Below are 27,753 nucleotides of genomic sequence, written 5' to 3' on the forward strand. Positions count from 1 at the left end.
GGCGGCGTGAGGGGACGGCCCTGCCCGGCGAGCCGGGCCGCACCATGGGCAGCGCCGACTCCAAGCTCAACTTCAGGAAGGCGGTGATCCAGCTCACCACCAAGACCCAGGTGAGGCCGCCATGTCGGGCGGTGGGTGAGGTGAGGGGGGGGCCGCCATGTCGGGAGCCGCCCGCCAGGGCCCGGTGCTGAGGGAAGGGGGCCGGTGTGGGCTCCTTGTGCGGGTGGAGGTGACAACACGGCGGGGGGCTTCAGCCACGGCTGGCTCTGGGCCATCTCCCGGTGAGGCCTTGGGGGCTCTGGGCAGGCTGGCCCCATCAGGGACACGAGTACCGCCGTGGGGCCGGGCTCTCCTGGGGGAAGCCATGGGGTCCGGCAGGGCCGTGCCTGTATCGCGACGCTGTGACATGTCGTGCTTTGGTGGTAGCAGGCTGAGATGCTGCTGTCGGAAGAGATGTCCACGGCTCCGTAATGTATTCAGCTGCGGGTTTACATCACCCCTTTGCCAATGCTTCCCTTTATGTATCTGTTGTTTCCCCCGTGGATAATTGGTGGCGAACCTTGTTTTTGGGGAATAGCCTCTTCAAAGGGCTGTTGGCCATCCATGGGAGAGCTTTTTGCAGCAGAAGCAGCTTCCATCTGAAATGATGCTTTATTTCTGCAGGCTGTAGAAGGAATGGAGTGAACGGCAGTCAGGGCTGTCTATATGTGTTACATACATACATAAGGAAGGTGGTTGCCCAGCGCTCTAACAGATGTTGCCATGTCCTCGGAGCTGGCTCATGTGTAAGTTGGGAGACAGTGATGGCAGCATGCGGGGAGTAAATGAGTAGTGTCCTCCTGTCTAAGGAGCAGAGGGATTTTGCTCTATTGAGATAGCACATCTTGGATTCTTACGAGCTAAAGTTGAGAGCTGCTGTTCTGATCCACCTTAGGCAGGGAGGGAATAACAGCTGCTGAGAAAACCTGGGGATGATGGCAAAATGAGGCATTAATTCAGAAGAAAAGGGATGGGTGCAAAGGGATAACAGGAGAAGACTCGAGGGTGGAACTGGAATGAACCATGGACATTAAGGCTGGAAGAACCGTTGGGAAGCTGTGTGTGTACTTTCTAAAGCAGTATCACCTCTATCTGCATCACTCAGGAGGGGCTCTTGTGAACATCTTCATCACAGCCTTCAGTTGTAGATGTTCCACAACTTCCCAAGGCAAAAAGAGAAGTGAGTGAATTAATGTTTTAAGGAATTCTTCCGTAGGATGCCAAATAATTCAGAGTGCCCTCAGCTTTGGACCATCCTTCCTCCACTGGGAAATACGTGTGTAAGGTGAAATTAAAGGGGAAATCAAGCCTATAGGGACCTTCTCAGCCTGCTGTTCACAAAGAGAATCCTGTATGAGGCAATCCTTCCTATTGCCAGCCAAGAAGAGAGAGCTCTCCTCCCCTGCTTTATCGACGTGTGTAATGAAAGAAGTTTCCCTGGGGCCCCAAGTAAAGGAAGGAGGAAAAAGCTTCATTCTTGGCTGGATTTGTTTCAGGTAGAGGTGAGCCTGAACTGCCATGTGGAAAAAGGGTGGGGTGGTGGCGCTCCCATATTTGCATACTGTAGAAAGGCACTGGTGTTTGCTTGTGCAGGATGTGTGCCTCGGCTCTGCTGGAGCCTTTGGAGCTCCTACCAGCAGCAACCTCTTCCTGCTGAACCCTGGATTCAAACCCAGGCTGCAGTAGTGGACAGTGTCAAGTGCTTCAGAGCTGTTAGCTCAGAATACACCTTGCTTCTTCAGCAGCACATCTGCTCTCCTGCAGCCTTCTCCTTTGACGTTAGGGAGCTGGACAAATAGGTTTGTGTCACATCATCAGTAACATGAAACTCAGAGCTTAGTAATACACTGTGTGGTGTTTCCTAAGGCTGTGATGGGAGGAAGCTGAGCAGAAAGCACTGTTCACTCACTGGTGAAGATTCAGAGCTGTCACTGAAGTACAGAATGGTTTCATTGATTAGAAAATGGCAGTAGTGCAGTAGTACCAGGAGGAAGGAATTGGCTTATGCTACTCGTGCATATTTATAATGACACATGGAGGAATGGGCTTTAGGGTTTTTATATATTGTATATTGCCTTACACTGCACACCTTTAAATTGATGGGGCCATGCTTTTAGTAACAAACCAGGTGTGCTTTATTGCAGAGAAAGTGTGAGTCCTCCCAAACTGCCCATGAAAATGCTGTCTCCTTAAGAGGGAAAGGGAGCATAGAATGTGAGTATGACAACCAGTCTGTGGCAGAGCAGGGAACTGAAGCTGGGAGCCTGCTGGGAAACACATTTTCTTTCCCTGCCAGTTGGTGATTAAATGGATTCTGCAAGCAACCGACTGGAAGATAAGAAATTGTGATCTTGAGAAGCAGCTTGGTCGAATTTAGTGCTAGCTATGCCTCTGCTTTTAAAGAGACAGGAAGGATCAGCCACGAGGGGCAAACTCCAGTCCTTTCTTCCTCTCTGATGTGGAAAGGCTGTTAATTTGGGCCTGATAAAAGTACATCTTGTGCTTGGAGGCTTCTGGCAGCCTACTGCTAATAGTATTCAAGCTTCTCTCAGGTTGATCAAAAGCAAAGTTGTTGGTTTAAAAGCAAAGCTGTAACTAACACTGCACACAGCTGACGCGTGTCCTGGGCTTTCACTGCCAGACTTGCACTAATCCCACTTTCCAGTTCCCTTTGCCACACTGTCTGCTGTGGGGGCAGAAAACTGGCATCACACTCGAGTGGGGTCTGTCCTTGATTCTGCACTGCTGGCTGCAAAGAACCTACAGCAAAGGTTACTATTGGTCTGTGGAGTTGCTGTCCTTGGCAGCAGGGGGGGGAAATCTTGCTAGTTATTAATGTTATGAGTAAATTTGTCCTCAGCCTTTCCTTTTGCACAGTACCACAAGCAGGTGATACAAAGGTGTGAATGGCCTCAAACTAATCCATTGGCCCTGCAGGGTTGCCTCATCTGCTAGAGCTCTACCAAGTGCTGCAGGAATGGCTCTCTGGTCAGTATTACGCTGCACAGTTCTGCCTCATTTGGGGTGGAAAGGAGCCTGCTGCTGTTACATATCTGACCTTGGGTAGTACTGGCTAGAAACCCTGGGAAGGGATGAGGGATCTGCTCTGATGCTGAGTCTTGGAAGAAGGGAAGTCCCTGCCCTGCACACTTTGTTATGTTGGCTTGGTTGGTGGGATGCTCAGCTGATGTGTAGGCAAGAAGGAAGACGAGAATACGGTGAACAAGACTAATGACTGCTTCTCCCCTTGGTTCTCTGCTGATGTCTGCAGCAAGGTCAGGATTGGTTTAAGGACAGTCCTCTGTTAAGGACCTGTTGGAGAAATTGTTGGGAATGGGGATTTGGTGTAAAGGTGGAAGTGCAGGAATCTCTTGGGTGGGAGGAGGGTGCAAACACTCACCCTGCCTGAGTTTGTGCGTGGTTGTATCTGAAAGGGAAAGGGAAGGTGGAGCTAGTGTCAGGCTGAGCACAGTAATGAATGGGGAAGGCTGTGCCTCAGGACCTTTTCCTGTTTATAGGACATGGTCAGCTCCACTCTATGTTCCTGTTTCCTGTGAGGTATCCTGCTGGATGCTTGGGGATTGCCTGTTGGGGCTGTGATTCTCTATTCAGTAACTGGCAAGATGCTTGCAAACTAAGTGTTTTCTGGCTCCTACAGCATGTGTGGTGTGCTCTAAAGAACCTGAAACCCAACATTTATAACTATTGGGAAATAAAGACTGGAGGTGACCAGTAGGACTGGTTCCACCTCTGTGTGGCCAGGGTGCAGGTGGGAGGTCTTTACACGTTGTCCAGGTGACCTGAAGGCAAGCCTCCCTCTTGCCTTGATCTGGAGGATGCAGTGACCCCAGCTCATAGCATTGCTGGTGAGGATTCAGCTCCTTGTCAGCTCTTCTGGTTAAAGCACTATCAAGGCTAGCTGTGGGATTTGTTACTGCAGCGTGTGCTGCTTGTAACTAAATCCTGACATTTCCAAATGAAGATGTCCATGGCTGGTGAACAAGACTGTTCTAGATTTCTGTATTTCTCTTCTCTGTGAGCTACATACGGGCAGTTGTGTGAGCTCAGCATGAGGAAATGGATATTTAGATCCCCAGAGATGCCATGTGCAGAGCACAATCAACTTAATAACATCCATTAATGTTCTATCAAGGAGATGAATATTATGTGGATGGAGTAGCTTCGTGATGCCAGACTGTTAATTAAACCAGGGGGGCTTGTGGGGATGTGAGTGACTCAGTACTGAATCCATGGCCCGGCACTGTACAGGGGATACCATCTGTTGGTGAGGAGCCGACTCCTGCAGCTATTAAAGCTGAAAGAAACGGTGTTTTAGCATCATCTGCTTGCCAAGATGGCAGACATGACATTAATGTGGCTGCAGCACCCAGTGTTGCAGCTATGCTTCTCTGCTGCCATGTCCTTTTAGTCAGACCATGTTCTTCAATCTGCTTTAGCTGTTGTGTTACCGTCTGTAAAACACGGGCTGTGTTCAACCTCAGAGCAGGCCTGAGGCAAGCAAGGAGGTAAAGGATCTGTGTCTACTGGTGGGAAATGGTTTCTGCTTCCCCTCTAGATAAGAGTGAACCATTAGTTATGCATGAGCTCCAATTAGCAGCAATTGCTGCTCCCTGTTGTCAGTGGGAGTGGCTGTGGCAGGCAGCCAGTGGGCACATGTGGTGATTGTACACATGGTTGTGGTACCGGGTTTGGAAGGAGATGTAGGAAGTCTAGGATGTTTTGTGCGTTGCAGAGATTGGATTTCCAAATAGTTGGCTTTTTTTGAGGAGTCTGATTAGAGGTGAGGTTTGCAAAGTAGCTTTGCTTCCACTTAAGCATTTCATGCCCAGGTTCGGAAGAGTGCGGCTCCTTCGTGCACTCAGGAAGCTGGAAGTCAGGCTGTGAACACTTGGTGTTTCCTCTAGATCCCCTCTGGGGAGCTGTGATCTTGAACCATTTGGAAAAGGTTGGTTTTCCCTTGGGAAGGCTTGATGGGAACTTGCTTTGGTGTCCAGGTGATGAAACGAAGAGGGTTTCAGCACTAGAGCAGTTTAAGAAGATCATAGAATGGTTTGTGTTGAAGGGACCTTAAAGCTCATCCAGTTCCAACCCCTGCCACAGGCAGGGACACCTTCCACTAGAGCAGCTTGCTCCAAGCCCCTGTGTCCAACCTGGCCTTGAACACTGCCAGGGATGGGGCAGCCACAGCTTCTCTGGGTACCCTGTGCCAGCGCCTCAGCACCCACACAGGGAAGAGCTTCTGCCTAATGTCTAAACATGTGTGTGGCTTTTTTCTGGTTTTAAAGACTGGAGAGTCTCTTGGATGGATTTGCTGTGTGGCTGGAAGGACCAGGACAAGAGATAAGCAGCCTCTGCAGTGGTGGAGCTTAGGGCAGGAAGCTGCCTGGTGGTAACCTGCTATACCAGTTTGGGGGCAGCTGCCTGCCCCTCTCACGTTCTGGCCTTTGGGTGATAGTAACACGTGCTCAAGTCTGTTGATTCAGGAGGTGATAGCAAAGAGGGAGATTGGGCACTTCTCAGTGCCAGGGCTGTGATGTTCTCCCTGGAGTTGTGTCTTAGCTGCATGTAAACAGCAGAGAGCTGGGCACATTTTCTGTCTGCTGCAGCAGGGCTGGGAGTGGGCAGGCATTGTTTAAGTTAAACACATGTTCATTTTCTTGCTCCTTTCCCATCTGACACGATAGACCCATCCACAGTGCTGGTTACTGCAGTTGGAGAGAGCTGCTGTTTGCTTTAGAGCCGGTGCACTTGCAGGCAGGATGCTGCCCCTCACCTCCAGCCAAGGGAATGGCTATTCTGATCTACCACTGTGCCTCAGCATGGCTGGGGAAACACTGGAAGAGCTTCCATTTTCCTCTTCTGACGTGGATCCATCTCTTTCCTACTGCTTGGCATAAATAGGCAGGTATTTATCCCACCCTTTGCATCAAAAGGAGCGTGACCAGCAGGTCGAAGGAGGTGATCCTGCCCCTCTCCTCTGCTCTCGTGAGACCTCACCTGGAGTATTGTGTGCAGTTCTGGTGTCCTCAACATAAAAAGGACATGGAACTGTTGGAACAAGCCCAGAGAAGGGCCACAAGGATGATCAGGGGCTGGAGCACCTCCTGTATGGAGACAGGCTGAGAAAGTTGGGGCTGTTCAGGCTGGAGAAGAGAAGGCTGCGTGGAGACCTCATAGCAGCCTTCCAGTATCTGAAGGGGGCCTATAGGGATGCTGGGGAGGGACTCTTCATTAGGGACTGTAGTGATAGGACAAGGGCTAACGGGTTAAAACTTAAACAGGGGAAGTTTAGATTGGATATAAGGAGGAAATTCTTTCCTGTGAGGGTGGTGAGGCACTGGAATGGGTTGCCCAGGGAGGTTGTGAATGCTCCATCCCTGGCAGTGTTCAAGATCAGGCTGGACGAGGCCTTGGGTGATACGATTTAGCTTAAGGTGTCCCTGCCTATGGCAGGGGGGTTGAAACTAGATGATCTTAAGGTCTTTTCCAACCCTAACTATTCTATGATTCTATGAGTCTATGATGAGTGCTCCCTGGCTTGTTGGGTGATGCCTGTCTCTTGGCAAGTATTAGCATTTAGATGGGGAGAGCTGTGCTCTGTTTTAAACTGGCTGAAAAGTCTTTCCTGATTATTCAAAGCTTTGGATGCCTGAGATGTTGTGTAATGGAAATGCCTCCTTGTTCAGCAAACAGTGCTGGTGCTTTCACCTTTTGAGGAGTGGCTGGTCATCAGTGTGCTTCCGCAGGGTTGGAGGCACAGCTGGCCCTGTGTGTCTGAATACCTTGGAACTCTCTCTGGCTCTACAAAGTCATAAAGGGCAAAGTAAGCTCTAGTCCTCTTCATTCAGCCACATATAACCTGACCCCCAGGTTGTCATTGGGAGTGTTCTGCTTTCTAAGTAGATGCCACACTGTGAGGAAGAAGCTGGGGGTAATCACATGGAGGCTCTGCAGCCAGATGTGCTGAGCTGACTTTCCAGATGTGGCTTTGCAAACAGACCAGCCTTACAGCCAGCATCCCTTGTAGTGGGGTCTCAGGGTGGGCTTGAGGAGAATACTCATCCTCCCACTGTAGAAAGGGGACTGCACTGCTGGTGAAAGAGAAGGTTGTCTGCACTTGCAGAGCCAGAAAAGGTAATGGGAAGAGATGTATTCCCAGCCATGGAGAGTGGGGGGAGCTTCTCAGACCACAGGTCTGAAATGGATTGCTTTTTTGGTATATCAGCCTCCTCCTTCCATCTTTCTCTTTGAACTGCACACTTAATGCTTTTTGAGAACAAAGCTTGGCAGCAGTCAGCTGCACAGTCCAGTTCCTTATAAATATTTGATTCAGAAAGACCGATTCCCTTGTATCTGTAAGTGCTTTGAGGTGGGTCTGTCAGTTCTGAGATGTCTGTTCGTGCCCTCATGTGAAATGGCTCTGACTGCTTCCTCAAGACTTTGGTTGCAATAGAAGTAATTCCAGTGCATGCTCAGGTTATCCTTGGCTTGCTCTGAAGGTGATAGAGCTATGAGAGCATTGGTATACATGATGTAGGTGTTTGGACTCCATAGAATGGTAGTTCTGCATCTATAACCACGTTTGTCTCTCCGCAGCCTGTGGAGGCAACAGATGATGCCTTCTGGGACCAGTTCTGGGCAGACACAGCTACTTCAGTGCAGGATGTCTTTGCCCTTGTACCAGCTGCAGAGATCCGGGCAGTGAGAGAAGAATCACCTTCAAACTTGGCAACTTTATGTTATAAGGTAGGTTAGTGCTGCCTTATTCCTTACTTCAAGCTGGCAGATCGCAGAGGGATGTGAAGATTGTCACTGTACTGTGATGGATGAAGTTTGAGGGAGATCTTAAGACTTCTTTTCCTCCTGCTGTAATGTCAGGGCATCCCTGAATGCTGCTTCTGGTGTTGCCCTGTCTTTGTGTGGAGCACAAGGCACGTGGACTCACATTTCCTACCCTCCAGGTCTGGCAAATTGTCAAGCTGGTGAGCAACAGCCTGAGACTTCCTCTGCCTGGGAAAGTGCAGGTGTTAATCATGCTCCTGATTTGAGCCGTGCAGAGTAGCCTCGAAACTGTGGTACTGGCAATGTTTGGAATGGTGTTTTCCCAGTTGAAAATGGTTGTTGCCATCCTGGTTTTCTTTTCTGCTCTACAAAATGTGGTTAAAACCTCCAGAATCATAGTGAAGGTGCCTCTGATTGGGAATCATGCCACACACAGGTGCCTGTGGTAGATACTTGAGAAAGAATACAAAAATGAGGGATAATGGAATAGTTCTTCCCTAGTGCTGTTTCCTGGCTTCTGGCATCAGCAACTTGAGAATAGAGAAGGGCTCAGGAGACCTCTCTTGACCACAAAACCCCTTTGATTCTGTGTCCTTTTTACCCCCAAACAAAGACTAAAGTATGGGCTTTTCTCCTGGCTGGAAAACAGATGTGTTGGGAGACCTGGTGACTGCAGAGCAGCTTATCCAGGAGCCCTGGATGTTCGGATATCAGGGTCAGAGGAACCTGCAGACTCCTGCAGTGCTTTTGCCACACTCTGCCATGTGCAGTGTGTCACTGGACTTAGCAATGCTGCATGGTCATGGAGAGCACAAGAGCATGGCTGAAATGTCATTTGCAGTCATGGCTACAGGCTCAGGCTGTAAGAGTCATAAGTGGGCCTGAAAGAATAGTTAAGCTCAGTCCCGGAGTAGTGTGTGGCTAAATTGAGACTCCACAAACAGCATTTAAACACCCATTAATGCAGTGGTGCAGGCTGGCAGTCAGTGACCCAAGCAGCCTGCTAGGAAAACATGCAGGACACATGACCTCATGAATTAAAAAGCAGCGAGGTGAATCCTTGGTAAATGCTTTGGCTTTCATTCCCCCTCTTGTTTCCTCTTGGGATCAGGGAGTAAGAGCGAGTGGGTGCAGCTGCTGGGGGAAGGAGCTGCCTGTTCCTGTGTGTGGGTAAAACCTCCTGCTGCTGCCTCCTGGGACTGTGGTTGGTGCCTGGCAAAGACCCACAGCCTGCTCTGGAAGACCCAGTGGCTGTCTCCATTGGTGGGTTCAGCAGTGACTGGATGGACTGCAGAGACTCAACACAGAAGCTCTTCCCAGAGCACCAGTCCTATTCACAGGAAGCCTGGGCTGCCACCCTCCTGTGCAGCAGGGCCTTGACAGACTGTGCTGGAGGCTGTATCTGTACACTAAATAGTCACAGGCAGCAGCTTTGCTCCCACGTCCTGAGTGAGGAGAGGTTCCTGCTGTAATCACAACAGCACATACAGAGCTGTCAGACCTGTTTCTGTGCCATCTTCCCCTGCCAGCCCCTCACGCCGTGCAGCACAGTGCTGTGCCTTGCTTCTGCCTGGGTCTGGTGTGCTTGAGATTAATCTGATCTGCTCTTTTCAGTGTGTGGTGTCATGGAGCAGTGCTGGAAGGAGCCTTCTGGGGCTGTGTCTCACATGGCATGACACATGTGCTGCGTAGATTAACCCTGGTGTGTGAGGTCTCTTTGAGTGGCCCAGCAGAAATTCAGGAGGGTCTGTTTAACATCATTACCCCTATTTCTGCAGTGTTTCAAACAGCAACAGCATCTGTACCATTGAACCCTGAGAAAATGGGCTCCAAGAGCTGCTTGTAACTCTGAGGGTGTCACCAGCAGGACAGCCCTGCCCAACTCTTGCTAACTTGTATACCTGCCTTGGTTTTGTTTCCTTCAGGCTGTGGAGAAGCTGGTGCAGGGAGCAGAGAGCGGCTGCCACACCGAGAAGGAGAGGCAGATCATCCTGAACTGCTGCCGGCTCCTCACCCGCATCCTGCCTTACATCTTTGAGGACCCAGACTGGAGAGGTTTCTTCTGGTCAACTGTCCCTGGGGCTGGCCGAGGAGGGGTCTGTCTCTTAGCACTTACTCTTCTTTCTTTAGACCCTATGTACACACTTGGGAGCGACTTTATTCCAATTATTTCTATTCTGTGAAAAATCAGGTGACATCTTCTAAGTTCTTTTCTTCCCTCTGTTTCTTTCTGTTCTTTCTCTCCCCCTCAGCTGCTTTGTTTCTGCATCATCTGAGTATTTCACGTGAGTTGCAGCTGTAGGAGAGCAGTGGTATGTGAGGGAAGGCTTCTCCAGTGTATCTGAAGGTGTGAACGTGAGAGCAGTATTAGACGCTGTATGACTTTAACTGAAATGACCTTGTTCCATTAACTAAAGTTGATTTAAGGTTAATGTCAAATTGAAATAGAGTGGGGTTTCCACTGACTTTACAATGTCACATTTAAAGCAACCAGTGCCAGAGAAGCTCTTAGCATCATTACTGAATACTCTGTTATGAGCTGAGTGATACAGTTTTAACCAGGAGTGTAGCCACAGAGGTGAAGCCCATAACTGAGCAAGAGTGGTTAAAGAAATAGGTACTGTTCCTGGCTCTGTTAGTGATGGGTATAACCTTAGGGGAGGCTCTGAACCTCCCTATGTCTCTATCTGGAGAGCAGGCACAATAGTGCTCTTCTGTGTCTCTCAGAGGAATGGGATGAAACTGCTTTAGGATCTCCTGCATATAGGAGAAGCAGTGTTGAAAACAGAGCTGAGTGAGGCCAGGAGTACATGTGTGCCTGCTTGCTCCCCCAGCAGCTGCCTCTCTGTGCATAGAGAGCTCTCTCCTATGAGTTCCTGAACCTGCAGGTCAGCATGGCTGTACTGAAGAGTGTGGTTTCCCTGAATGCTCAGTGCACTGCAGTGTCGTTGGGGATGGATATAAAGGGTTGGCAGTGGCTGGTACAGAACAAAGCTTGCACCTTGAGCTGTCTCTGCCTGTCACCTCTAATCTGTTTTGCCTGAGGCCACTTCAAGGGGAAGGTCTGGGTAGTGGAACAGGAAGTCTCTGCTAGCCCTGCTCTGTTGTGTGGTCTGTGATCAGGAGGGTGGTGGTTGTCCATCCTTTCATCCCTGCAGGGGCCAGGGAGTGCTGAAGAGGCTTAACAATGGAGGAGCTTGTTTGGGAAGGAACATGCGGGGTGCCTGGAGCTCTGATCCAGCCAGGCTGTTGTTACTACTGTTTCTCCACCTTGTTCAGCACCTAGAAGAGACTCTCAGCTTTATAGTGATCCAGCCTAGCGCATGTGTGAGCCCTCCTGCTGCTTGTACCTTCTGAATATCAGGGAGCTGTTGTGGTTCAATGTGCTCCATCCTTTAACCGTGTGCAGAAGCAGCTCTAAGGCTGGTTCAGCTGCCTGGCATGAATAACAGAGACGTTAAGGAAAGCTGGGGCTAGGTCTAATCTAGAGGCAATAGCTTTGCTGTCTAAAGGCTGATTTCCCTTTGGGAACTAAAGGGGAAGATGATGGTTACATTAGTAAATGTCTCTGCAATTATCTTTCATGTGCTCCGTAGTGCAGTGATGGATGGCAGAGCTCCTGGATCATGGGAGCCTCCCTCTTGTGAGGAAGTCTGTGCTATGTACTGGTCTGTTTGTTTGGTGTGTGTCACCATTTTGGATGTGGTGGTACCCAGAGCCTGCAGGTATTTCTTTTCCACCAGCCAAGGTGATCTTAGCAAAGGTCATTCTTGGAAAAGAAATGTCCTTGGACTCTAATGCTTATCATTTCATCTCAGACTGAGAGCCCAAGTAAAAGCATCTTTGCTGTGCTGGCTCCATCCATGCTCTCTGGGTTTCTCCTTACATCCAGGATCTGTTTGGCAAGAGTCTTCCTGCTGTTGCTGAGGCAGCCACACAGCTTGTTATCTCCCTTAGCTGCCTGCTGTGATTGAAGAGCTGCGTGTTGTGTGCAGGCTGACAGAGGTCTGGCTCAGATAGATAAGCTCCTGCCATTCCTGCTCCTGGCCTTTCCCTGCAGCACCAGTGTGTGGTGGGGAAGTTCTCCCCTCCAGGATGCTCTTTGAGAAGCAGGATCTGGGAAGGTTTCCCTTGGCAACGGCTGCAGAGGAGTAGCCATGCATGAGTCCAGTGATTGCTTTGAATGCTGGAGAGGGCAAAATCCTCTCTGCTGTCATGCTTCCTCTGCCATGGCAGGTTTAGGCAGCCCCTTGAATGATGCATGCAGCCTCTCCTGGTTCTGTCACCTCCAGTTCTGGGCTGCCATGTAGGACTTCAAGGGGTTTTATACCATATTGCTGCTGGCTGGCTTCTTCCTATCGCTGTCTCTGTGCACCATCCTAGTCACCTTCCTTTATGACTGTAAAACCCACTTCTCTGTCAATGGTTCCTTTTCCTTTTGTCTCCAGTAAGTCAAGCGTCTCCGCTTGGCAAGGTCTAGTGCTACTCTTCTGTTTCCCGAACATCTCTAAGTCTGTCTGCTCAGTTTGGTGTCATTAAAGAGCTTATTCCTGTTTAGTCATCACCTTCCAGGGGGGAATTTCTTTCCTGTACAGGCTGGGTTTTGTCCCTGTTGTTCCTTTGTAACTTCTTGCCTCCCTGTGTGTTTCTGGGGAATGTATCTTCTCTTGCTGTGTTACACTGGTGTTCCTGTGTGCTCTTTGCTAACCTGGGCTGACAACACCCTTCCATGTTTCTCCCTGCAGGGAGATGAAGATGATGAAAATGCTCGGCCCCTGGCTGAGTCGCTGCTCCTTGCTGTCACAGACCTGCTCTTCTGCCCTGACTTCACTGTGCAGAGCCACCGGAGGAGCACAGTGGTAAGTTGAGGTTATAGAGGTTATAAGAGGTAGATCAGCTGCATTGTGGGGGATTCCCTGGAGAATCCCAGCAGCTCCCTGCAAACCTGCAGGCAGGAAAACAGGGAGTCGCTGAGCTTGAACCCACAGTGACTGATACTGATCAACATTTTGGGTTCATTTTGTGGAGTTTGTACCTTCTAAAACAGATGTTCTGAGGCAGCTGGATGAGTCTCAAATGGAGTGGCTGGAACCTACCCCCACACTATGGAAGGGTGCTTGTGCTGGCAAACAACCGCTCTTCTGTTGTTGCCAGAGACCTTTAGCACTGCTCCTTTCACTGGCAGTTTAGTCCAGATAGGGCAGGAAGCAGCTGTTGCTTGATCACAGGTGCTGGGATCTGAATGAGTAGATTGTTGCTGTTGTGTCTTTCCACCTTCTCTTCCTCTTTGCATCATTGCAGCAAAGACAAATGTGCTGTGGTCCTTATGGTGACTGTCTTTGGAGGAGTTCCCTGAAGCAGGGATCTCTTACCACGTGTGCTAAGGACAGGTTCTGAAGCATGTCTTTCCGTGCCTTCCAATGACTGTGGTGTTTATTGTAGGCCCAGTCTAGAAAGAGAAATGGGCAGCCCTCCTTTTTGATATAGCTATGAAGTAAATTAAAAGTGAGCATTCTACACCACCGTGTATTTGATGGCTACAAAATCTCCTGGCAAACCTGAGTGCTAAACTCCTTGCTTGAGGTTTCTGGGTATTAGAGTTGAAATCTATAATCTGGGGATGAAGGGGCAAATTCTCCATGGAAGAGCCCCCTGTCCCCACTGCATGTGTGGTTTCACCCTTGGCAGCAGCCAGCCTGGTGTTCCAGGACTCTGAGCAACTTGAACTAGACAATGAATCAGGAGTGCTTTGTGTTCCTTGCTGTTAGCTGCCTGTCTGCTGCCTGCAACCTCTGTAGTCTTTGCCTAGCTTCTTCCCTCCCTGGATCTGGTCTGACTGCAGGTTAAGAGCAGAGGGGTGGGTACAGCCCCCTCATATTCATAGCAGAGCAACTTGTGGCCCTAGAGGCACAGTTCATGGTGGATAGTTGCTAAAGCAGAATTGAGAGGAAGTGTAAGAACTAGGGAGGGAATGGGCAAAGGAGATCTGGGATGACCCCTGCTCTTCTGCTGTTTGTCCTCCTACTGAAGTCAGCCCTGTAACTAGGGCTGGAAATTGGGGCTCCCTCTGTCATGCACAGTGCTGCACCTCTGTGTTTTAGCATTTACTTGCAAAGCCTGAGCTCTCTGAAGACATCAGCACCTGCTTTATTTGGCCTGGAATCTGCTGTAATGCTGGTATCACCAGCATCTTGCTTGCCTTCAGAACTTGAGGAAGGTCTTGCCTTTGTGGAACGGAGAGAGGTGGTGCAATGGGAACCCAGAGCAATTAGAAGCAGTCCTCTGATCACTTTTCCCTAAGTGCAGGGAGGAAAAAAGGCAGGAGATAGAATTTGCTTAATTAAACCCCAGAAAAGAGACAGCTGAAGTGTGCTAAGTGCACTTGATGCAAACATATTCATCTGGGCCCTTGCTCCTGGTGGTTCCTGGAGGTTGGCAGGTGGCTTTCAATGGCAGCAGAGCTGCTTCAACCATGACAAAGAAGGGCAAGCTGCTGTGGTTCGTCTGCTCAGGTTGCAAAACAAGAATCTGGGAGTCATGCCAGCAGCTGTCAAGGGACTGGGAGGGTTCTCACTGGGAGAAATAACTTATTTGCAGTCACCTTCTTGCTTTCCCCTCTGAAAGCAAGTCACAGCCATACCTGCTTCTGTTATACGTGTGGGTTAATTTGCTGCTTCTCTTGTCTTAGGGGTACAGCCACTGTGAGACACCATTATGTGGGTAAACTCCACACGATGTGCCCTGAGGTGGGGTTAAGATGTCAAGCAGCACCCTGTGTGGTGCTGTTGATCTGCACAGGAAAAGCCCTGACTTGGTCTGTATTTTGTGAGATGGGAAGGAGAGAAGGTGATGCATCCTGTAATGAGAACAGAACATAGTTTGGATCTTTGTCATCAGGTGACCCTTCCCAGCAGAGGTTGCTGGCACTGCAACTTAGCATGCTAGAGGAAAGGCCTCATTCTGCATGGTACTCAGTGCATATTGAAGATGAGGCCCTCTCTCTGGGGTGCTCCCTGGGTGGTGCTGGTATGTACAGTCAGCGTCTGGATGCTTCTCTTCTGGTTTCTTTGGTACTGCTGAACAGAGGGGCAGAGCTGCCCTGGGTACCGCTAGTGCTGTCAGCTCTGTCTCTTGCCTTCTGTAGTCCAACCTCTTGTTTCTCCCATAGGACACAGCAGAAGATATCCATTCCATTGACAGCTGTGAGTACATCTGGGAGGCAGGAGTGGGCTTTGCTCATTCTCCACAGCCTAACTACATCCATGACTTGAATAGGTAAGAGGGCTGCAAAGGCTGAAGAGAAAAGAGGCTGGGTTCAGGAGAGGAGGATGTGGGGGAGACGGGTTCTCCTTGTCTCCTTGGGTGTCTGTGATTCGCAAGGGGCTTTCTGCTTGCTCTAAAAGGAGCTAACAGGACTGGCAACAGAGGAAATAAAAAACAGCTGACCTTTTGAATAGCTTTGTGTAGTATGATATGGGAGTCGGGGTGTCTGCAACAGAAACTGGCAGAAAGAACGCTGCTGCTTTGAGAATGCCTAGCAGCTCTGTACTGTATTTCCTCTTCACGAGGCAGCAATTCTGCTGAGCTTTGCACCAGTGACAACAATATTGCTTATGAAATGGAATAGGCTTAGCTCCCTGTGGTGAGAGCTTTCTAGATGGGGCTGAGCTTTCCTTATGTTCTGCTGTTGGTGCTTCCCAGTCCCTGCTCCTGAATGACTTCAGGCCTCAGCTTCTTATAGAATCATAGAATAGTTAGGGTTGGAAAGCACCTTAAGATCATCTTCCCTTCTTTCAGGACAGAGCTGCTTAAGCTGCTGCTGACCTGTTTCTCTGAGGCCATGTATCTGCCTCCCTCCTCGGACAGCAGCAACACCAACCCCTGGGTGCAGTTCTTCTGCTCTACAGAGAACAGGTGAGGGTGAAGAGGTGGAGAATGAGTGCCAGGGGAGAAATACCTTCAGATCTCTTCCATGGAGTGCGTTGGTGATGGGGCACCATAGCACTTGCTGCCTCCAACATGGAGGGGCTGTTGTCCTTTTTCTTTGTCCCTATCGTATGTACATCCCCTTATCATCTCTGCTTAGTGAGAATTGCTCCTCAGCAGCAGAAAGGGAGACTGAGCACGCTGCTCACTGGAGTTTGATGCGGGGCTGATCGTGTCCTGTGGGAAATGAGAGATGCTGTTCCCTGTAGACCCTCGTTTCTTCCTGGGGATGGTGGCGTGGCGCTGCTGTGGGCAGTGCCTGGTGTTGGTGGCGGATGAATGCTGCCCTCTAGTGACATTGTCTCCTATGAGACTTCCAGCTCCTCAGGTTGCTGCCCTCGGAGCAGTCCTGGCTGAAGGCAGACGATTTTGTCTTTCCAGAGCCTAGAGAGCTTTGGGGTCCTTTTCTCTTCGCACAGTACTACACAGGATTCCTCTGGGAAGCCACTCGGCCTTGTTTACCTCCGCTTTCCGTCTCAGATGTAGTCCAGGAGACCATCAGGGAGCTGGAGGGTCAGCTCTTGTCCCTGGGGCACTGTCATAGGTTAGAGAAGATGGCTGGGTTTTGTCATGACCCCAGACTGTCCCTCCCCAAGGCAGCTCCTTTTTCTTCCTGCTTATGCCTTCTCCTAATGTTCTGTTCCCCTCAGACACGCGCTCCCACTCTTCACCTCACTCCTGAACGTCGTCTGTGCCTACGATCCGGTGGGATATGGGATTCCCTATAACCACCTGCTTTTCTCGGACTACCGTGAGCCCCTGGTGGAGGAGGCAGCCCAGGTGCTGATTGTCACTCTGGACTATGACAGCTCCACCAGTTCAAGTCCCACTGTGGATGGCACCACCACTGGCACGGCCATGGATGATGTGGATGTGAGTGAGACTGGGAGCTGTATTTGCTGCTCTCCTGAACTCCCTGTAGTGATCTTACAGCAGCTTGTATTGAATGTTGACCTGTAGAGCCCTGCACCACTCCTCCCCTTGCAGACTGCTGCCTCTGCTTCTTTCCTGTAGGTCGCTAAGCAGCTGTACATGACCAAACCATTAGACTTTGGTCACTAACTTGTATCAGGAGCATATAAGTGAAAAGCCCCTGACTTTAGTGTTCCCTGAGGCATTCTATCTCCTAGCATTTAAAATGGGATCATTCAGAGTGGAAAGCTGAAATGAGACATTAGCCCCATTTACACTTTGCCTTCCTGAGTAATCCTTGTTGCCATTAAGTGTTTCACTCGTTTTCTTTGCACGCAGCCTCCTGGACCAGACAATCTGTTTGTGAATTACCTCTCAAGGATACACCGAGAGGAGGTAACGTGGTCCTGTCCTCAACTGTTTCCTGTCTGCTTTCACGATGATTGCATTAGCCCTGGGTTCACCACAGCCTCTTTCCTGGTCCCTTGGCAGGATTTCCAGTTCATCCTCAAAGGAGTGGCCCGCTTGTTATCAAACCCGCTGGTCCAGACCTACCTGCCAAACTCTGCCAAGAAGATCCAATTCCATCAGGAACTCCTCGTCCTCTTCTGGAAACTCTGTGACTTCAACAAGGTGTGGATCTGCTTCTTGCTGAGCTTTGCCCCACCTTGCCTGTTGCCCAGAGCCAGGTGAAGGATTGTGGGCAGGCAGTGAGCAGTGACTGATCAGCAGCACTACTTCCTGCTGCATGGGGTAAGGGGGGTCTGGGTATAGGGACAGCTTATGAGAGAGGCTGCAGCTCCTGAAGGTCAGTGCTTGAGGCAAATGCTGGAGCAGGTGTTATTATAACTACAAATAGCAGGAGTTGAAGAGCTGGTGCATACATCAGACTTTCTAATGGTCCTGAGAGATTTGTTAGCTTGAGGCTACCTGTCCTGAGGCCTGCAGGTGCTGCAGAAAATCAAATCTGCTTATGATGGTCTGAAATCCTGCCCTTTCTTCCAGAAATTCCTCTTCTTTGTGCTGAAGAGCAGCGATGTGTTGGACATCCTTGTCCCAATCCTGTATTTTCTCAATGATGCCAGAGCAGACCAGTGTAAGTTGGTTATTTTCAGTATTTGGGATGAACAGTGCTTGACAGTTGAGCTAGAATGATTTAAGATGCTTCCTCCCTACCACTTAGATGCAATAGCATCTTAAGTGCATGTTTCTAGCCCTCTAGAAGGGTGGAGTGGTTCAGGTAGCTGGGTTTTAGTGTCTAGAAGCAGGACATGATCTATGCCACAACACAGGGAATGGAGATCCTTAGCATGTTAACTCATTTTGAGTCCTTCTGTTGAAATCTGTGTCCCTGAGAGAGAGAAATGAGTAATCTACTGTTGCTTTGGGGATAAATTGGGCATTCCACTGCATAGTGGAAGGACTTCGGATCTATCTTGCGACGGTGATGGGTTTACATCAAGAACATAATGAAGAAAACCATAATTTATCCAAGACTTAACACTCTGGCCCCATAGATGTGCTTGGGAAGAGCAGTGGTACTGGCAGCAGGGGGAGCTCTATATGGGGTGTTCCTTGTGGATGGTCTGCTCTGTGCCGTTTCAGTCCCATAGTGTTTCTTACCTCTCATTGCCTTCTGCCTTCAGGAGTCCACTGGCCTCACTGTGATGTGTTTTTGCCTGCAGCACGAGTGGGCTTGATGCACATTGGGGTCTTCATCCTCCTGCTTCTCAGTGGGGAGCGTAACTTTGGGGTTCGACTGAACAAGCCCTATTCTGTACGAGTGCCTATGGACATCCCTGTCTTCACAGGGACACATGCAGATCTGCTCATCATAGTGAGTATAGCTCCAGCAGTTCTTTTCTGTCCTTCCTAACTCCTGTTGCATACCTCCACAAATAAGTGTCCTCTTTTCTCCTCCCATGTGCTCGTCCTTCCTAGATTCACAACCCACTGAGTAGCTAGAAAGCATGTGGGATGCATCCAGGCACTGGTGGGATCTTTGCACATTGTTAACCTGAGGTGGTGTGCCTGGCAGGGTACAATTCCATCTGCATGAGATGATCCCAAAGAATAGGATCTGGGATAGCACTGGACTGGTATCTAAAGGACTCTGGGAGTGGAATGAATGGAATGGGTGCATAGCCTCTACCAGACTTGATCATGGGTGGGGAAGGCAGGAGATCTGACTGCATTGCTGTCTGTGTCCCAGAGTTGTGTGGAGCACATCTGTCCAAGTGGGAACAACTTGGTGATACCAAGCTGAACCCTACAGCTTTGGGTTTTGTAGTGCCAGCCTCAGATGGTGGTACCCTCCTGTCATGTTTGTGCATGTTTGCCAGAGAAGAATCTCTCAGCAGTTTCTGATAAACCTCCAAAAGGAGATTCCCATTACAGAGAGTTGGGAGAAATGTGCCCACCAGAACCGTTGCAGGCATGCCAGCTAGAGGTGGGAAGGCCGAGACTGGGAATGTCAAATCTTCCATGTCTGAGGTTATAGTTAAGAAAAGTAGGACAAATATTTGAGTTAGAAGTTTGCATAAAAACCAAATGTGAAACAATTTGTTCTGTGGCATTTCAAGCAGCTACTCTTAGGGTTCAGAGTCAGAATCCATTTGAGGTGACGATGTTTCTTACTTCGTGGTGGTTAATTTCTGTCTTGGGCAGCCTGCGTGTTTTGGAATAGCTGACAGTCAGTTTCTGTTTGCAGTGCTGTAGAGCCCTAATCACATCCCCAAAGGATTCCTTGTAAATGAAAGCTTGTACTCCTGGAGCGTGAGCCTGCAGTGAGAGCAGCGTTCCCCACCTGTGTAATTGTGGCGTGTGCAGGGCCCTGCCTAGGCAGGAATGGTGTCAGGAAGCGATTAGTGTGGGGGTGGCACTGGTTTTGGTTGAGAGGGTGCTTTCAGTAAGGTGCCACCTTGCTCAAGACCTCTTTCCTTGCCATAGGTCTTTCACAAGATCATCACCAGCGGGCACCAGCGGCTGCAGCCTCTCTTTGATTGCCTGCTCACTATCGTGGTGAATGGTAAGTGCTGTCAGAGTGTGGAACCACAGCCTACAAAGGGGACACCCTCATTCCCCTCTTCCCATGCTCTTGCCTGTGTCCACTAACACTGACCAGTGTCAGTGACTGCTGATCAGACCTGTCTGAGGTCAGATGGGGCAGAGGGTGGGACAACAGCATCCCTGGAGCCCCTCGGGGGTGGCAGGAGGGCATTTGGCAGTGGGTCTGGTGAGGGCAGTTGGTAGTGCCATCCCTTTCCAGCAGGGAGTGCCACCTCCCCACGGTGGCAGTGGCTTCCCTGGGGCTTAGCCGATGGCTCCAATTGTGTCATCCTTTCAGGAGGTGTGCCAGCAGCAATGCTACTGGTGTCAAACTACCCAAGAGCCTCTAAAAGCACAAATGTTTGCTTTTACTAGGGTTTTATGTTGACCTCTTTTGTAACTGAAAATATTTCTGTGGAGCCCTGTTGGCCTGAGCTATTCCATGAGGCTTTCCCAGAAGGGCAAGATGGGAGGGTGGTAAAAACGTTTTTAGAGGTGTATTTATGTGAATAAATGCACCTCAGTTCTTCAGTTTGAATTTGCCTTTACAGTGTCTCCGTACCTGAAGTCTCTTTCCATGGTGGCTGCTAACAAGTTACTGCATCTCCTGGAGGCTTTTTCCACCACCTGGTTCCTGTTCTCTGCTGTCCAGAACCACCACCTTGTTTTCTTCTTGCTGGAAGTCTTCAACAACATCATTCAGTACCAGTTTGATGGTAAGAGACTGGCTGCTTGTTTAGTTGGTTTGCACTAGTTTAGTCCAAGAGAATGTGAGATGGAATGACAGAGAAAGTCCAAACAGATGAGGGAAGCTACATGGAGACTTGCCTGGGATTGGGAAGTTGAATTAGGAGGTAATCAGTGCTGGATGCTGACCCAGATAGATCAGATTAGAGCAAAGTGGGATGGCAGCTAATGATCAGCAAAACCTTAACCTCTTGAAGACCAGAAGATGAGCTGGGTTAGAGGGAAAGAAGAAGGGAAAGTGAGTGTGAAACACTTAAGGTGTGACTGGCTGGATGCTGCTGTGAAACTGCTCATGTTGCTCAGCAATGTAGATGAGGGTAAACCAACTTCCATCTCCTTAAACATTTAAAAGTGCCTCTTGGTTCTGATTTAGCAAGTCACTGGAGTTAAAGACCAAACAGCCTCATCCAGACAAAGTCTGGCACTTGCTGCCTTTCCAGGAAATGCCTCTTAACTGCATGATAGTCGTTTACCTCAAGGAAATAATAGTGAGGTCTTTTAAACTGCTCCAAATATCATGCTTTGCTTTAAAGCTGCAACTCGAGAGTGGCCATTTTGCTTCCCTGATGGAAATCTTGTAAGTGGTGACTGCTAGATCCTAAACCAGCCTTTGTGGCTGTTTTGTGTTTTATATTAGGGGATGGTTTCATTCTGTTCTCTGCCACCTTGCAGGCAGTAAGAATTCTGGTCTTTTGGCTTTGATATTTCAAGCCTGTTTCTCATCAAATGCAATGCCGCTGATGTGTTTTGTGAGCTCTTTTTGAAGCTGGAGGAATATTGAATCTTGTCTCACAACCATTTCTTTCAAAAGAGGTGCTAATGTGTCATTTACACTCTCCTATTTCCTCTCAGTTGTTTGAATGACAGTTTCTAAGCCATTTCTTGTCAGCCTTCCAGCCTAGGAAGGATTTCACTGAATTTCCAGTACTACTTTGTAAGGGATAAGAGGATATTGAGCTCTGCTTTCTTCCTTGGGCTATTGCCTTTGTGGGTAGAAGCGTGGCTTTCTGAGCTTGCAGGGTCTCCACAATCATGCATCGTGTCCCCAGTGAGCTGTGCTGTATTGGCAGAGCTCTTTGAGTCTTATTTCTCTGCTCATTTTGTTGCTTGGTTTGCCAGGAAACTCCAATTTGGTCTATGCTGTTATCCGGAAGCGGAACGTGTTTCACCAGCTGGCCAACCTGCCCACGGACTCACAGGCCATCCAGAAGGGGCTGCAGCGCAAGAAGAGGACTCCAGAGCCTATTTCTCGCACCAACTCCCAGGAAGGGGTCTCCATGGAAGGCTCCCGTCCTGCTGCCCCTGCAGAGCCAGGGACACTGAAGACAAGTTTGGTGGCTACGCCAGGTCAGCTTTAATTTACCTTTGTAACAGGAGAGAGGCTTGTTTCCTCTGGGAGATACGGTGTGGACTCACCCTTTCACTGGGTGTGGGAGAGATTAAGAGTTTACATCTGTGACTGACTTACTGCCTGTCGTCTGAGTTTCACATCAGTTTGCCCAGGCTGATCACAAACAAGTTAAAGTAAACAGCCTTGAGCTTCTCTCAGACTTAACATTCACGTGGCCATTTGTCCTAACCTTGGCCTTTTGCCTCAGTTTAACTCTATCCATGGAACCTCTGCTCCTCTTTAATCAGGAGCATTTTCTTAGGGACAAATGGACTCCTTTGGGTTAGTGAAATCAAGGCTAGATCTTGCTTTTCCTGTTGAAAGGAGAGGGATTTGGTTGTCAGCAGATGCATAGAGTGTCTGTGCATGGTAGGACAAAAAAAAGAACCCCTTGCTTTTATGTGTATTCACTTGTGTTCCTGAGCTTTGTCTCTTTTGAACGCAGGAATTGACAAGCTGACAGAGAAGTCACAGGTCTCAGAGGATGGGACCATGCGTTCACTGGAGCCTGAGTCTTTACAATCATCACCAGAGGGTAACCCATCCTCAGCTGTGAGTGACGGGGAGCCCTGGAGCGGGGTAAGGCCGGACAATCTGCTGTGCAGGGAAGGGCTGGGGTGTGCCGTGGACTAAATGGGGGCCTGGGAAGGAGAGGTCTGGTTGACCCATTGAGTAAAAGCATCCTATTAGAGGCAATATGCACATGTGCACTCTGCTGGAAACACCGTGGTTCAGAAGTCCTGTTGCATCATGGTGGGTGTTTCAAATCTGTGCTGGTGACACAAGAGCTGGGACACCAGAGAAGAGAGCTTCCACCACCATGAAAGCTCCTGAGCAGCAAGTGTGTAACTGTAAAGGGATGTATTCCTGATCTGGAGGCTTTCAGCTCAGGTTCTGACTACTGTTGCTTTCTCCTCTCCCTTCTTTTTGGGATGCAGAGCTCTACCAGAGTCTTCTGGGGGGCTGGTGTTGTGAACAGTATGTTCCCATGAGGGCTTGGCTGAGGTGCTGCTCTCAGAGTGGCGGCTCTTTGGCCATGTGGATGGGACAGAGGCTCTGTGGTCTGTGAATGAAGGCTGTGCTGGCTCTGGTGGCAGTGTCAGCTTTCTGGCTTTTGATGGCTTTCCCTATCAAGAGCTATAAAACAACCATTTCAGTGGAGCAGCCTCTTTACTGTGAGGGTGCTGAGGCACAGGGTGCCCAGAGAAGCTGTGGCTGCCCCATCCTTGGCAGTGTTCAAGGTCAGGTTGGACAGGGCAGCCTGCTCTAGTGGAAGGTGTCCCTGCCCGTGGCAGGGGGATGGGACTGGATGATCTTAAGGTCCTTCCCAACCCAAGCCAGTCTGTTACTCTATGATAATGCTATGGGGAGAATCATCACTGCTATCAAATGGCACTTTAGGCAGCACACATCTGTCTCCAAGGGCAGTGGTGTTTTGGACTATGTGAACATTGTCCTACTGTGCCCCAACCTGCTTCTTTAACATAAATGAATAAAAGATACTATATAAATTACAGGATACCCACACTTATGACTGGTTTGATTTCCTTCCTTTATCTGTTTGAATGTTCTCCCGTTATCAGCCATAACCACATCAAAAGTGTCTTGTGAAATGTTCAACAGCTTCATATTTCCATGTAATTTCATCTTACTTCTCCTGAATGTGCCAGCTGGCTGTGAATGTTTGGATGGCAGCTGTGAGGGGGCAAGGGCTGTGGGAAAGGGAGGAGGAAAGAGGAAGGAGATGGGGTCATCTGCAGGAAATCAGAGGGTTTTATGCCTTTATGAATTTATTTTTAGAAGCTTGATGAGGACACAGCACTGAAAGTGAGCAGGCTGAATGATAAGGGTTGTAGCTGCAAACACTGCAACGTAATATTGCTGTTTAGGCTTGGAATGAACTGAATTACTGAATATCCCTGCACCAGTTTTACTTATGCTTCCTAGGCTTTCCTGGTGAAGGCCCGTGGTCAGCAAGATGTCTTAAGCACACAGTTATGTTGTTATTAAGTGAGATCTTGGCTGAGAACTTGAAGAAAGCTTGTCTTCCTCCAGTAGCCCATGAAACATAATCACTTCTCTGTCCAGCTTGAGCTGTTTCCCAGTTGGAAAAGGACTGGTACAGCACTGTCAGCTTCCAGTGCATTGCTGTACAGCTCTGCCCCAAGCCTGCTGTGGCTGGTTGCAGAGGTGATGTGTGAATGAAGCCATGCATGTGGCTGTGGAAGGAAGTGGTGTTCCCATTTGTTTTGTAGAAAGGTCAGCTCTAGTAATGATGATGTTACTTGGTAGTAGTGAATGGTTCAGGGTGCATTGCAAAAGGAAAAAGCCTTTCCATTTTTATGTCATGCAGAGATTAAGAGTGATTTTACAGGTTTTTTTCCTTTCTTCCCACCGTGAATATGGAAAACCAGGATGTTGATGTCTGCTGTATAAGAGACATGCAAACAGGTTGATGGGAAGAAGAAAAATGAGACAGAATTGTGTCTTGTACTTTGCCAAAAGTGCCTGGTGATGATATTCATGTCTGGGGGCATGAGTGTGTCATTCCTTAAGGAGCAGGAGTTGTTAGGTAGGAGTTTCTGAGCCCATCCTTGGAAAACCACCTGTTAATTCCAGGATAGGCACCAGAGATACTCAGTAGACAGAGGTCTGTAAAGCTGTGGTCTTCAGCTGTTCAGTCTCTGTGCTAGAAGAAAGCGCTGTGCCTGGACAGGCTTTGTCAGTCCTGCTTTAATTTCCTACTGTGGATTGTTCCAGCAGAGTGTCAGCAGTTGTGACCTTGCCAGAGGGTCCTACAACTTAACTCCACCAAATTGCACTCTCTGGGTCAAAGCATATGGGTTTGGTGATGGAAGGTCTGGTGGGTTTGGTCTGTTCTATGGACAGGCTGAGCTGTGTTTCCCAGAACTCCTCTGGGAAAGCTGGGGGGAGGTCAGCAGGACATGGGTGTATTTCTTGCTGTAAACTGTGGGTTGCTTTTGGTTGGTTTGGTGTGTTCCAAAATTCTATTTATTGCCAGGAGGCATCACACCCCCGATGGGATCGAAGGCGTCTCTCCAGTGCATCCTCCAGTGGGCAGTGGACCCCAACTCCTGACTGGGTAAGGGAATGTGGACAGAGGACATCAATGAGGAAGAGAGTTGGGGCAGAAAGGCCACACACTTCATCAGCTTCTCCTGCCTGAAAGACTCCCCACAGGAGCACTTCCCCATGGGGAATATCTTTGACTTGTGGTCCAAGCTCCAGAAGTTTATCACCATCTTTTGCTTTACCTGATTTAAACCAATGCCCTGTTAGGTTCATTGAGTGGCTCATGTTGTAGTACTCTTGTGCACTCAGTTCATCCATCACCTTTGTGCTTTTTGTAAAACCTCGTTTGCTGTAGAGATAGTGGAGATAACCATAGATAAATTCCTTATTTCCCTACGGGCCTTCCTACTCACAGGTGATGTCTTGGAAGTCAAAGCTTCCCCTGCAGACAATCATGAGGCTCCTGCAGGTGCTGGTCCCTCAGGTGGAGAAGATCTGCATTGACAAGTAAGTACATCTTTGGAGGGTGAGGGCTGTGCAGTGTGTCAAGAGGAATGTGAGGCTGGCAGAGTTGGGAGTGCCTCTGGGGGAAACCTTGTAAAGTCTAATTGAGAGCATCATGGTCTTGGCAGAGGAGATGTTATTTTGCTTGCCGAGCTTCTTGTTTGATCCCTTCTCAACTCCTTTTTACAGCAAAGGCAGTGTGTGTTCTTGGTGGCCACAATTGCTGGCTCTGTGTCTGTGTGTGTTTAGCCTGATACTTTGTGCTAGCAGTTTTGGGGTACCTGTGGGACATGCTAAGGGTGTTCCTCATCTGCCTCTTTGCAGGGGTCTCACTGATGAATCGGAGATCCTCAAGTTCCTGCAGCATGGCACACTGGTGGGGCTGCTGCCTGTGCCTCACCCCATCCTCATCCGCAAGTACCAGGCAAACTCGGGCACTGCCATGTGGTTCCGGACCTACATGTGGGGAGTTATTTATTTGAGGTAAACCCACTTCTATGCAACCTAACTTGGTCTTTTCCAAACTTTTGGGAGGCTTGTAGAGAGAATTGCATGTTCTTGGCCAGCTCTGGATTGTCTCATATTTACAGGAGGGAAAGATATCATTCCTTTGGAAGAGGCCAGGCTGAATCAGTTGCTCCAAAACCTGGTTTGAGTGAAGGGAGCTGTGAAGGGAGCTCTGCTTGTTTGGGAACTGGCAGCAGCAGGGAGTAGAAAAGCTGCCTAGAGGGGATGGTGCAGAGATTTGATGCAAAGCTCTGGCTTTGTGGGATGTTGTAGATACTGTCATCCCTCTAAGGTGCATTGTCTTTCAGCCAGTGATTTCCTCTTTTGCAAAGCAGAAGGCATTCTGTGTAGGCAGCTCCTGTAATCTTAGCTGTGAGATTTGCATTCCATGTACCTGGTCACAGAGACTAAAGTGGCTCTTGTCTTTCTCTCTCAGGAATGTGGATCCCCCTATCTGGTATGACACAGATGTGAAGCTGTTTGAAATTCAACGGGTCTAAGAGAGCACTTACCTCTATGAAGACAAATACACTGGATCTAAGGACTGCTGTGTGCTGCTTCATCACAGCTATTCCTGCATTTCACATCCAGCTGAGAGACCAAAAGGACAATCACTTCATTTACCTCCCTGTCATTTAAAGCTTTAACTGGGACCTGCTTGGACATCCCTCCCCCCAGCTCACTTCTCTTCCCTCACCCTTCACCAGGAACCTTGAGTGAAAGATGTCTAAGGGGTTGTGCATTGTTGTGGTTGCACTAGAAATCAGGTTGTACTTAGCTCTTCTGTTACTCTTTTGCTCCTGGATGTGGTCTGGAAACCAATCTGACCCTGTCCTTGCCTTGTCACAGTCAGCATGTGATTGAATAAGACTAGCTGTAAATTGGGTGCAAGGGAGAAGCTGCTATTCCTGCAGGAGATGGGGTTGGAAACTGCAGTTACTTTCATGTGGCTCCACAAAGTTTCCAGGGCATCCCTTCTGGCTGCAGGTGTCTCCCTGGTCTCAGTTGCATATTGATAGGGAAGTTATCCCATCGCAACGAAAGGAGAAGTCGCTGAAGGAAAACTTCGTGTCTCGGCTCTGAATCTCTCTACTGCTTTCCTGGAAAGCTGCTTAAGAAGTTTCATAGGAGCTGGTGCTTTTGTGTGGCAGGAGAAGTTTTACCTTGGCTGCCAGGCCCAGCAGCCTGTCCTCCATGATAGGCTGCTGCAATGGAGTGTGTGCCACTTTGGAAAGCTCTGCTTAATCCATGTGAGCACATAGGGACTGGCTCAGTGACAGCAAGAAGAGACGTGTTAAACGCCTTTAGTCTTCTTCTATTGACTGGAGGGACAGTGTCACCTGGGTTTGAAGGGAACCATATCCTTCCATCTCTGCCTGGCAGGCTGATGCAATGCAGGGAGTGGAAGGGTCTTTTGCACACTACTGTTTAAGGCAGGGGTTTGAGGGAAACACTCAGGGAAGTTGTAGGAGGAATCTGGAAGTTGTAGGAGGAAAAGCATCTCCATGTCAGTAGGGAGTGGAGAGTGCTGAGGCAAAGTTCAGTTCTTCAGGGCGTTTTGCTAGTGACCAAGTTATCACATCTTGAATGTATTGGGTCCCAAGCATGTGAAATCTTGGAAGCCAGAAGTGGAATTAGTGGGAGACCCACTGTTGCTGGCTTTGGTTCAGCAGCATGGGATAGGTGGAGACATCCTTGGGTTTGAGTTGCATTTTGTGTTCTGCTGGGAGAGGCTGTTGTGTTGGATCTGTGCGGTCTTTAGACAATGAAATGTGAGGGGTCCT

At 49.2% G+C, this 27,753-nt stretch overlaps 1 protein-coding gene across 1 annotated transcript; it reads left to right on the forward strand.

Annotated features, from left to right (window-relative positions):
• HID1 (HID1 domain containing) lies at positions 1 to 27,228 on the forward strand. The gene is made up of 19 exons (XM_057418662.1): positions 1 to 110; positions 7,657 to 7,806; positions 9,768 to 9,938; positions 12,588 to 12,701; positions 15,011 to 15,117; positions 15,640 to 15,756; positions 16,479 to 16,701; positions 17,080 to 17,136; positions 17,233 to 17,373; positions 17,746 to 17,836; positions 18,426 to 18,577; positions 19,690 to 19,768; positions 20,340 to 20,504; positions 21,655 to 21,882; positions 22,371 to 22,504; positions 24,948 to 25,028; positions 25,374 to 25,465; positions 25,787 to 25,945; positions 26,406 to 27,228. The coding sequence occupies exons 1-19, from the start codon at positions 45 to 47 to the stop codon at positions 26,467 to 26,469; spliced, it is 2,391 nt and encodes a 796-aa protein (XP_057274645.1). The 5' UTR covers positions 1 to 44; the 3' UTR covers positions 26,470 to 27,228.
• Positions 27,229 to 27,753: the final 525 nt, after the last annotated feature.

This window comes from Pezoporus wallicus, unplaced genomic scaffold (assembly GCF_028554395.1).
Source record: "Pezoporus wallicus isolate ANWC-B61680 ecotype Strahan unplaced genomic scaffold, APGP_CSIRO_Pwel_v1 contig_3710, whole genome shotgun sequence".
NCBI classification, from domain to species: domain Eukaryota; kingdom Metazoa; phylum Chordata; class Aves; order Psittaciformes; family Psittacidae; genus Pezoporus; species Pezoporus wallicus.